The following is a 12812-nucleotide window of genomic DNA, read 5'->3' on the forward strand; positions in this document are numbered from 1 at the left end:
GTGTATGTGTGTGTGTGTGTGTGTGTGCTGACTGTAGAAAAGCCCATGTTTAGACAGTGTTATAGTGTCTTTGTTTGCGTGTGTTTGAAACATATCATCATTTTCGCATCAGGATTCTGCCCATGGTTAGCATGAGCTGGTAAACAGAGCTAAACGCAAAGATTTGACGTGAAAACAATATAATTAGAGAGAAAACAACAGCTGCGCTGCCATGTGAGCCCCCTGGCCCATGTGTGTGTGTGTGTATGTATGTGTGTTTGTCAGAAAAAAACAGACTTTTCTGACTTGTAAAGTACCTTTTGCGTATGTATGTATGTATAATATATATGGAATGTATTATGTTTAAATAAAGGTGCTTACATATATAATACATATGAGACATATTATTACATATAGGTACTTACATAGGACCCTGTTTCCAAAATTGTTGGGACGCTGTGCAAACTCTAAATAAAAACAGAATGTAATGATGTGCAAATGTTTAAAACCCTGTGTTTAATTGAAAATAGTACAAAAACAACATACCAAATGTTGAAACTGAGAATTTTTTAAAATACATGTCTGTTTTGAAATTGATGCCTGCATTGTATTTCAAACAAGTTGGGGCAGCGGCAACAAAAGACTGGCAAAGTTGTGTAAAAAGAGCTAATTAGGTAAAGAGGAGAGTGACCATCCGACTTGTTATCAGCACACAGTTCCAAAGCCAGCATCCGTGATGGTATGGGGGGCATTAGTGCACATAGAATGGGTGACTTTGCACATCTGTGAACGATATATACAGGTTTTGGGGCAACATATGCTGCCATCCTAAATCAAGCAAGAACAGGAAAACATTTCACTTCCAAAACTACAGCAGTTGGTCTCCTCAGTTCCCAAATGCTTGTTAAAAGAAGACGTGATGAAACAAAGAGGTAAAGATGCCCCTGTCCCAACTTTTTGGAAACGTGTTGCTGGTATCAAATATAAAACGAGCATATAATTTTCCAAAAACAATAAAATTTCTCAATTTCAACATTTGATATGTTGTCTGTACTATTTTCAATTTAATATAGGGTTTAAATGATTCGCACATCATTGCATTCTGTTTTCATTTATTTACGTTTTGGAATGTAGGGTATATTATTATTACATATATATACTCTGACATGTGTCCGTGTTTGCACATCTAATGCAGCCTCACGCTTCACTTCATATATGCGCTGTTTGATAACGTCAAGCCAAGTGTTTCTAATGGAAGCTAAAACACAATCAATACCCAGAGAGCTGCTGTTGTGGAGGCTCTTAGAGATCAGCCAGCACCTCCTCATCGACCTCCACTAGTGCCAGCTCACCTCAGAGACTCTCCTGTAAAAGCACAGTTGAGGAAAAGTTCAACCCCGCATTCATCTGCATTTTCCACAAGCAAGCTAGCAGTGTGCAGTGCTGCACTGCAGGCTTGAACTTAGTCGAACAAAACAAAAAACTACAGTACCCATGATCCACTGCAAAAGTAGCAGTTTATAGGAGGAAGAGTTAACAACTTAGTGGGCTACCCGGTAATAGAAGATATTTTAAGAAACTTGTACTGACCTATAATACCTAACCCACTGTCCCGTATTACCTGTATCTGCAGAATGCTTAAATGGTTCTTTGCACAGTGAAATGGTTCTTCAGATTGATTAGTTCTAAATGGTTCTACATGGCATCAAAAAAGGTTCTTCTACTCATACAAGATTGGTGCTATATAGAATCATACACAACACAGTCTCCATTAATCAGAAGAACCATTTCAGCATGCAAAGAACCATTTAAGCAAGCAAATGGTTCCATGTGGAACTAATGGTTCTATATAGAATCATTGCCTTTACTAAAGAAACTTTACTGCAAAGAAACTCAAGGTCAAATGACAACAGTCTGAAATGCACCATGCAGGCGCCTCCTGAAAGCTCTTGGACTGGTCTATTTAAACTGAATACCACTTGGTTTGGCACAGTGACTAAACACTCTGTTTATACTGCACATCCGTCTCATAATATTTTATATAATAGTTTTTATTATATGAAGCTGTTTCCTCTGCGTGCACCAAGGTGAATTCCACTGTTTTTTCAAAATTTTTGAATAGTGAGTCCTTGAGATGTAAACAGCGTCATTCAGAGTGGTTGACGTGAAGAGGTTAATTGCAGGGAAACCTACTGACTCAGATTTCTTTACAGTGGTGCTGATAGGAACCAGGGGTCACCATGTCTGCAACACAGATACAGCCATTTATTTACTATACAAACCACCAGTGAACCCACACGTCTCGTCTCAGTTTTTATAATAATATTGATGATGGCAAACTAGTCATGACTCTGAAAATACTAAGCTTCTTGGGGGGGGACTATTTCGCCTTACAACACCCTGCATGTATCCCTCCGCTATGAATAGATTCAAATACATGGACTAAAATGTCTGACCTAATCTAACTTGATGTAAAAACTCTCAGTGAGGGAGCTTTCAGAGGTGGACGTCTGGTTCCTATCACCACCACAGTGAACTATTCTGACTCCAAGTTTATCTAGAACGGAGCTTTTCACACCAAACCACTCTGAATGACTTTGTTTAATCATTTAATTATGTAGAACTTTTGAAAAATCGCTAGAGTTCCTTTTTAAGACCCATGTTCGTGTTCGGTGGGCGGGGCCTAACACTCCTTCCTTCACGCGCATTCAGCGCGCGCTCACAGCCCGGGATCCCTACTCCTTTCCACTGCTTCTCTCTTTCTCTCTCGCGCTCTTTCCCTCTGTTTATTTCTCTTTTAATCATTTTTATTCACTTTGTTCGCTCGCGTGCGGAGAGACGGATGCCTCGTGCGGGGAGACGCACTTTCTTCCTCTTTCTCCTCCTCTTCCTCGTCACTCTGATGGCGCGAGGTGAGTCTCTGTAGATCCGTCTTTAGATACAGTCTGTGAGGTTTAGATTCACAGGTGGAAACGCAGGTTTGCGAGTCTGGCATTGCAAGTTGACGCGTTTTGGCACAGCCGTTACGCACGAGCGTCCTCGGCAAACCGCGCGGGACAAAACTACCGAACTGACTCTCAAGCGTCCTCGTTCGCCGGAAACACCTTTCTTATCCACATTAACGTCGTTTACCGCGTCGAGCTGCTGCTATAAATGCTAGTTTGTTGCGTTCTTCGCGCTGCTGCGCTGCCCTCTGAATTAGTAATCAGCCCGGGAGTCGAGCGGAGGGACTTTATTCCTGCAAGCCTGCTTCACTCTCGCTAATGGCCATGCCTTATTTAATGCGCGCGCTCTGGGGTCCGTGCTCTGCCCACTTTCCATTGGCTCTTTTAGGCCACCACTGGTATGAGTTATAACGCATAGAGAAAGCAGCTGGTCATTTTTAAGTACCTGTTAGGCCACTTCTGAAATGTTCAAAGTAATACTCCAATAATGTCCATCTGAAGCGGATATAGCATAGTCAGTTACACTCAAGGGTTCCTGAGTAAAGACAGTAGAACCACTGAGTAGAACTCTCAAAGAACAAGATTTGCATGCTGAAATGGTAAAACCTTTTTGAAAATGGTTCTATATTGCACCGTATAGAACCATGAACACTCAGGGAACCATTTGCATGTTTAAATGGTTTTTTGCATGGGGAAAGGTTCTTCAGATCCATGGAAAGTGTGTTGTATATGGTTCTGTATAGCAAAAAGGGTCGTACTATTGTGATGATGTCAAGCTTGTAACAAAAAGAGAACCCTTTTTGGTGCTATATAGAACCATTCAGAACCACCACCTTCTCCATCCATCTGGAGAACCACTTCACCGTGCAAAGAACCGTTTAAGCTTGCAAATAGTTCTTTCCTCTATATTATCACTGTCTTTACTAAAGAAGCCTTGAAGAACCGTCTTTTTAAAGAGTGTATATAGAACCATGAACACTCATGCTTAAACGGTTCTTTGCATGATGAAATGGTTCTTCAGACTGACGGAGAATTGATTCTAAATGGCTCTGTGTGGCATCAAAAAGGGTTCTTCTATTGTTATAAGCTTGACATTGTAATAATAGAAGAACGCTTTTTGGTGCCGTATAGCACCATATACAGCGCATTTGCCATGGATCTGAAGAACCATTTAAACATGCAAATGGTGTTTTGAGTGTTCATGGTTCTGTATAGAACCATTGTCTTTACTAGAGAACCCTTGAAGAACTATCTTTTTTGAGAGTGTATCACAGACAATCACTACAACACATTTTCCTTCTACTTAGTAAAAAAACAAATGACCTGTTGACTTGCAGCACTTTTAGTAGAACCCAATGAGCAGCTGCTGAAGCAGAAACTGAAGCTGAAAGCTCAGCCATTTGACTTCTATTGTAAGTCTATAGAACTCTGAAGTCGTCATTGTGTGGTGGGAATCATGCCCATATCAGGAACTCTGAGTCTAAACTTGTTTTCTCTTTGGGAAAAACGAATGGTGAATACATTTTGCTGTGCCTACGTTGCTGGATCTTATGAAATTATGAGGTCATTAAGGAGCCAAAATACAAATATTGCTATATGCTAACACTGCTGAACATTGAACTGACATCATAAGACTGGCAGCCTGATCAGAATACCCCTAACAAACCAGCAAGCTTTGCCAAATTTGGTAGTTAAGTTGCTTTGGCAGTAGTAGTCTAGAGTTCGAGTAGATGGTGATGTTATATAATAGCGGTGATGCCTAAAATTAGACTTACTTCTAGTGTGCAGGAGTCTTAGCTTTCGACTGCTAAACAACTTCATAATTCAGAGGATCCAGTGACATTCAGTGGAAAAACGTATGTACAGCAAAACATATCCGGTTTGAAACATTACTGCATTAAATAACGCCATTCATTTTTCCCATAGACCCAGACTGCCCTAACATGGGCATGATGCACTTCCGAGGACTACAGGTTCTTTGTTCTTTTCCTAGTAAAGGGAAAAGGATGTCCATGGTAATCGACTGTATGTGACAGATGCCATTTTGGCATTTCAACAAGTGTGATGAGTTGTGAGTAAGATGAGGAGACTGTCATACAGGCTTTCTGATTGGTTGGATCCTTACGGAAGACGAGGTGGATCTAATTGGGGATGTAATGATCATTTCTGTACTTCAGTAAGATAAATGAGGGCACCGCACTGCCTCATCCAAGAATCACTCAGAGTGAGTGTTCGGGTGAGTCAGTAAACACACACGCATCCTGTGCAGTAGGTATTCCAGTGATTTCCCCACACCGCTTAATTCCTCTCAGCGCACACAGTATTAGAATAGAATAGTGAGTTCGCCTGCGGCTCTGAGCTCCGTCTGTGGTTAATTCCAGAAAATGTGTAATTCTGTCTCTGAGCATCACTTCTGTATAGGACTCATCATGAGTTCAGAGAGAGAGAGAGAGAGAGAGAGGGAGAAAGAGAGAGAGAGAGAAAGAGAGAGTGAAAGAGGGAGTGAGAGAGAGAAAGAATGGGCTAGTGAGGGAGAGAGACAGAAATGAGAGAGAGAGAAAAGAAAGAAATGTAAAGAGAGAGAGAGAAGAGAGAAAGAGGGAGAAAACAAGTGAGACATGAAAGAGAGAATGTAAAAGGGAGAGAGGGAAAAGAAAGACAGTGAAAGCGAAAAAAGAGGGAGAGACAAAAGGAAAGAAAGGAGAAGAAGAATAGAGAGAAGGAAAAAAAGAAACAGGAAAAAATAGAGAAAAAAAAGAGGGAGCGATATAAAGAGAGAATGTAAGGGGAAAACGAGAAGGGGAAAGATAAAGAGAAACAAAGAGGAAGAAAGAAAGAAGGGAAAGAAAGAAAAAGGGTAAGAGAGAAATAGAGAGAGAGAGAGAGAGATGTGCTTTGGCTGAGTGTGACTTACCCGGTGGGAAAGTTCAGCTGTTTCTGCTGCTGCTGCTCTTTAAGGCAGTGAAGACTCTGACGTCACACTAACAGCAGAGCTGAGAGAGGAGCGCTTCAGCTCTCAGCTCCACCAGCAACATCAGGAACGCAAAAGCTCACATCGCTCTGAGCTTATTATGATTATATGAGATCCTGCTGTTGGAGTTTTTCACTATAAGATGTTTTGAGATCACAGGGCTCAGAATTTCAGTGGAGAAGTGCGTTACACTGGCCTTCTTACACTTTCTGTACAGTGTTTGACAGAAAACATGGACTCTTACAACATCCTTTTAGTGTTTTCTTCAGTGATAGACAAATATAACATAGATACGCCTTATACTCACCACACTGGACAAAGCTGAAATTACTTGATCCAAATGTGTACAACATTTCCACATTAATGTAATATATTACACCAACACCGTTATTTCCGACAGCAAGTAAATTGAAAAACAGAGCTGCGTCATTGTGATATTTTATTCTTTTGTACACATTTGAATCAAGTATTTTCAATATGTCACTTTCTTCAGTGTAGAAAACTACTAGGACTGGTTTAAACCATGAGGTTGAGTGTATTTCGCTATTGTTGCACTGAAACTCAATTATGAACAGCCATGGAAAGAAAACATTTGTTTCACTTTCAGTCAAAACGGCCCGAAAAGTTATTCATTTTTCAGGAGAAAATTTTTAGGAGATATTTCTGAGGACATTAGAAAGTTGTTATCGTGAGATCACAAGATAATTAGCTGATTATCTCAAGTCACCAATCCAGAATATTATAGCAACAGCTTTTGGCCTCTCTGGACGTCTGTAGAAAATGCTACTCCCAACAACCACCTGCAAGACTGTCAGATCAACAGCACCGAAAGCTTAAAAAGAAGAACATTGGTAAATTACTGAGTGCATTTATATGCACTCAATAATCTGATAACTGCAGATTTTGTCAGTAATCCGATCAACACGTTTACGTGCAGTTGAGTAATCAGATAATGGGAAACTCCGGGTCTACATGAGTCAGTTCTCAGATTTCTGCTTTGCAATCAACCAGTAAACTCACAGAAGAAGACGTGACCTAAATGCAATGTAAAATTCAAACTTCATACCGTGGCTTTTTTTAAAACATCGCGCTGCTTTACCTGAAAATATAAACATAAATGATCTAGAAGATGAAGAATATTCAAATCCTTTATTTCGTATTTCTCGTCGCTCTACAGTGTTTTGCTGCCATCTCGTGACATCCACCGTCTGTTCTCACGCGTGCGCAGACTGAGAAATCCGATAGAAATCAGAGTAAGAGTTTACATGCACTGAGAAATCTGATTACTGAGCTAAAATCCAGCCTCTCTATCAGATTTCTTAATCAGATTTCTAGATCGGAGACCATTCGAATATGAGTCCAGACCATAACATTCTTTGTGTACTAAGTAATTTGATAAGTGTTCCCAGCTTTAATTATGTATAATGAAGATACACTGTTAATGGGTTATAGGTATTTATGTAACCAGCTCAGTGGTTCAGTTGTGTTGCTAGGTGCTAGTTTAGCTAACAGTGGGCCAGAGTGGTAGTTGATGTTCAGACCTATGATAATATATCCAGTCACACTTAAAAAAGATGGTTCTTCAAGGGTTTTTATTAAAAGCAATGATTCTGTTTAGAACCATGAGTTCTGTATAGGACCAGTTCCTGCCTAAATGATTCTTTGCATGGTGAAACGGTTCTTCAGATTGATGGAGAATGTGTTGTACACAGTTCTGTATGAAACCTTTTTGAAAATGGTTCTATATAGCACCAAAAATGGTTTTGCTATTATGATGTCAAGTTTGGAACAATACAAGAACCCTTTTCGTGCTATGTAGAACCATATATAACACATTCTCCACTCTGCAAAGAACCATTTAAGCATGAAATGGTTCCATATAGAACTCAGGGTTTAAATAGAACCATTGCCTTTACTAGAGAACTCTTAAAGAACCATCTTTTTTGAGCGTGTATACATAAGACCAGCCTTTGGCATAAACACAGACCTTTATTTATAGCATACTTTAAACATAGACCACCATTGCAAATGCAGTGGTAAAATACTTCTTAAGCAAACCACCCTGGAAACAAACATCAGCTTTGATTCATCACTGGCAAATTACGCTACCAAGAACCATTTGTAACCAAGTTTCCCCCCAAAGGAAAATCCTTCCTAGCTTCACTTTTTCTAAGAGCATTAATTTGAAACTTTCCCAGTGAAGCCCACAGGCTCATTAAGTGGATAATGTAGGCATGCTCTACCTGACTTGGGTTTTAAAACTCCATACCTGAGGGTCTACGATTTAAGTGTGTTTCCTGCTCTAACCCACCTGATCCACCTCGCTGAGGGCTTGGTAATTAGCTAATGAGTCGAATGTGCCATGATAAAGCAGGGAAAGCACAGAACTGTGCTGGGAAGTGCCTCCCCAGGGCTGAAGCGGAGAAATCCTGCTACAGTAAACATCCACGTCTGCACATTTTTGGTAATAGGTAATCTCATACAAATAAATAAAGCGCTGGAAAGCCTTCTTTTGTCCCTGCGGTGTGTTTATGTGCCACAATCCAGGGCATGTTCATAGCTTGAATTAAGCCCAAACTCCGCCAGCAGTTGTTTGGGAAGGTTCTTACATGCTGCGCTTGCATGGGGTGGCTGCAGGGTGCACTAGGTTGGAGGGAGGAAGGGTGTATTTGCATGAGCAGGAATTAACTCCTAAAACTCCACTTCCTCACCCTGATAACTGTATACTGTACCGTACATACTAGTTTACATATAGTTTACATAAAGGTCCATAATAGCTATGGAATAATTTGTAGTAGTTACTGAATAATTCATAGTACTTACTAATAATTCACAGTAGTTACATAATAAGTCACAGTAGCTGCTGAATACTTCATAGTAGTTACTGGATCATTTATAATAGTTTACTGAATGATTCATAATAGTTATCAAACAATTTATAGCAGTGACTGAATTATTCAGAGTATGTGCCGAATAATTTACAGTAGTTGCTGAATATTTCATAGTAGTTACTGGATCATTTGTAACAGATATTGAATATTTCATATTAATTCTAGAATAATTCATTGTAGATAATAAATAATTCATAATTTATGGTAGATGCTGAATACTTTACAGTAAGTGCTGATTAATTCATAACAGATACTGAATAATTGAAGAAGTAACTGAATAGTTCATAGTAGTTACCAAACAGTACATAGTAGTTACTGAATTGTTTATAGTATGTATTGAAAAATTAATAGAAGATACTGAATAATTCATAGTAGATATTGAATTCATAGGAGCTACTGAACAATTCATAGGAGATACTGAATAATTAACTGTAATGACTAAATAATTAATGGTAGGTACTGAATAATTAACTGTAATGACTGAATAATTGATGGTAGATACTGAATAGTTAACAGTAATGACTAAATAATTCGTAGTAGATACTGAATAATTAACTGTAATGACTAAATAATTAATGGTAGGTACTGAATAATTAACTAACGACTGAATAATTGATGGTAGATACTGAATAGTTAACAGTAATGACTAAATAATTCGTAGTAGATACTGAATAATTAACTGTAATGACTGAATAACTCATGGTAGATACTGAATAATTAAATAATGACTGAATAATTCACAGTAGATACTGAATAGTTAACTGTAATGACTGAATAATTCATGGTAGATACTGAATAATAAACTAATGACTGAATAATTCATAGTAGATACTGAATAGTTAACTGTAATGACTGAATAATTCATGGTAGATACTGAATAATAAACTAATGACTGAATAATTCATAGTAGATACTGAATAGTTAACTGTAATGACTGAATAATTCACAGTAGACACTGAATAATTAACTAATGATTGAATAATTGATAGTAGATACTGAATAATTAACTGCATTAACTGAATAATTCACAGTAGATACCCAATACTTAACTGCATTCACTGAATAATTGACAGTAGACACTGAATAGTTAACTGTAATGACTGAATAATTAATGGTAGATACTGAATAATTAACTAATGACTGAATAATTCATAGTAGATACTGAATACTTAACTAATCACTGAATAATTCATAGTAGATACTGAATAATTAACTGCATTAACTGAATAATTCACAGTAGATACCCAGTACTTAACTGTAATGACTGAATAATTCATAATAGATACTGAATAATTAACTAATGACTATATAATTCACAGTAGACACTGAATAATTAACTGTAATGACTGAATAATTCATGGTAGATACTGAATAATTTAGTGACCTTTACTGAAGGTCTGTCATAAGCTTGTCTGTGTTTAATATTAGAGCTATAATATGTAAATATACACTAACAATAGGTGGGTGCTAAGATATTGTTCCCACCGGGGAGCTAGTAGCAATTAGCATTACTTCAGCTGTAAAAAACAAGTTTAAAAAAGCTACTTTTGAAGGCAATTAGAAGGTTTCTGCAGTACACATTGCTGTGTAATGACAGGCTTGGCTGGTACACACTGCTAATGTAGTGACTGTGTCTGTCTCTCAGCATAAACAAGCTTAAAACATGTGGTCTCACTATGCTGTGCTCCACCACTGCCAGTGTCCACACCCCCCTCCACCGAAATGGCCAATCAGGGTAGTGGTCATTAGCATACAAAACCCACACCCAGAAAATGACCTTTTCTTCACATTAGATTTCGTATTTGTTTGCGTGCTTCTTTCTCGTGCGTCATCGGTACGTGTTTAGAGGAGCTTTTAAAGCCGTGTACTGTCAGGCTGAACTGACAGGACCCCTCAGCTCTCTTCAGAAGAAGCTCCAACTCTTTTAGTTTTTTTTTCTGCCGGATCACGTCTTCATAACTGCGCTCAGCTGTGGATCTAAGCTGAGCTGAAAGAGCTGAATCAATGCCGGCTCCAGCTGAGAGACACACTGAGGTAAACCTCTGCGGTCCAAACTGACGCAGGACCAAAAGAGACAGAAGAAAAAACTCTTCACCTTGATAGCAGCGGAGCTTTTCTGAAAGTCATCCACTCTCTTTTTTATCGTTCTTCATCCTCTCTACCTGGCTGTCCTCTTTTGCTCCGTTGGCCTCACTCCTTTTATCTCTCTCTCTGCTCTTCAGTCTCATTTAAATTGGGTTCTGATGGGGTCATACGGTCAGCCGCGAATGTGCAGACTCACACTTTTCTGATATGAAGTAAGGCACCTCTTTATATGTGGGCTGATTACAGAGAAGAGCAGAAACATTGAAGAGAAGGTCCAGTGTGGCGTTGCTTTAAGAGTGTTCTAGAAATCAACTTTGCTCCACCCACAAATACCTAAACTATTCACACTAGCTCGCTGTTTAATTAGAGTCACTATATACAACCAGAATTTAATGAGGAGGTGGGCGGTTACAAGTTGAGTGGGCTAGCTAGCAAGCATTATGTCCTAGAGACAGTGCTGTAGACCAAATCAGAGCGCTTGTAAAGATGAAGAAAGGTTGGCTGTACTTTGTGTGGATAACTTGCATCCAGTCACCATTCAACCCAGTTGGCAAAATTTGTCTGGCCCACTGTTGGGCCACATCCTTGGTTTGTTCTGGCCCAATGTATGGCTGGGTCCTCGGCCCACACACCGTAAAGTAAGTGGAAATAAAGGATATGGCCCAAATTTGACCCCAATCTGGCCCAACTGCATTGTTGGTCCACAACACCCCTGAGCACCAGAATGTAAACTAGGATGGTGTGTTGCTGTGTTGACTGCTATTTTTAGAGTTATTACTTTGTAAACTGTCCAACATAGGCTGATGTAAGCTAGCTAAGTCTATTTAAGCTAGTTAAGTCTATTAGTGTTTATGCTAGCAGCCACAGAAAGAGTGTTTTCGCTGATATTTTCACGCTCCACAAAAGAAGTTCATGTTTTTTTGATCCTACACCTCATTCTGTGTAAATGTAGTGTGTGGGAGAAGAACAGTGCAGTATATTGTTTCATATCAGCCAATAAGGTAAGCTAACTGGCAAACAAGGTAGCTAACTAGCCACGCTAGATGGTTTAGAGTGCCATCACGTTACCAGAAGGACAATTAAATTGTTAAAAGTGGTTATCGTGAATGGTTTGACTAAGTTCTTGTTTTTGAATGTGAGGTGGGGAAACACTTTTGTAAAGCAAATCCTTCTGTTATGAAATGTTTGGGTGGTGCATGTTCAGAATTATATGATAAAAAATTTGCCAAAAAGTGATCAGTTTTAAAAATCTCTCTTTTTTTCTGACATCTTGGTTAAATAAGTTTCAGAATTAGTACAAAGTCCTGTTATACCAGTGCAGCACTACCTGTGTTATCCACCTGGAAGGAAGTTATTAGCTGTTGTGACATAACACTGATTTGTCCTATAGTGTCCCATAGCTGTTAGGAAAGTATCCCCATTACCAAAACTAGTGAGAATAAAGAGATTCTACACATAATAGACAGGTACTGATCTCGCTTTTAACTGCTTAGTTCCCATTACAACTAACAGCATACCACAACGGGTAGAGGGTGATTAAACAGCTTTCATAGCACTAGCAGTAGATGTCTATTTGAAGTGGTTGAAAGACTGAAGACTGGGATTTTCTTGTTCTGTTGAACTCTGAACTGTTTTCGGTAACACTTTCTATGAATGTCACCTTTGTAAGCATCTATAAACACATTCACTGACTTCTGTGTATAACATGTTATTAACACTACTTATAATGCATTATATTAACAATTCATAATGTATAATAAACATGGCGATAAAGTGTAATTCAATTTTATAAATGTTTATAATCATGTTTATAATGCTGTATGAATGCATTATAACATGTTATAAATGTGTTTATAGATGCTTACAAACGTGACATTCATAGAAAGTGTTACCCTGTTTTCTTAACCAATGTCAACTTTACTACTTTCCATGCATGCTAGC

The 12812-nt window shown here is 38.7% G+C and overlaps 1 protein-coding gene across 1 annotated transcript in view; it reads left to right on the forward strand.

Annotated features, from left to right (window-relative positions):
* Positions 1-2733: 2733 nt before the first annotated feature.
* chrna6 (cholinergic receptor, nicotinic, alpha 6) overlaps positions 2734-12812 on the forward strand; it is a 36877-nt gene continuing 26798 nt past the window's right edge. Inside the window, exon 1 of the mRNA XM_036583765.1 lies at positions 2734-2891. Within this exon, the coding sequence (XP_036439658.1) occupies positions 2822-2891 (70 nt within the window). The 5' untranslated portion in view covers positions 2734-2821. The remainder of the gene's footprint in view (positions 2892-12812) is intronic.

This window comes from Colossoma macropomum, unplaced genomic scaffold (genome assembly GCF_904425465.1).
Source record: "Colossoma macropomum unplaced genomic scaffold, Colossoma_macropomum, whole genome shotgun sequence".
NCBI lineage: Eukaryota > Metazoa > Chordata > Actinopteri > Characiformes > Serrasalmidae > Colossoma > Colossoma macropomum.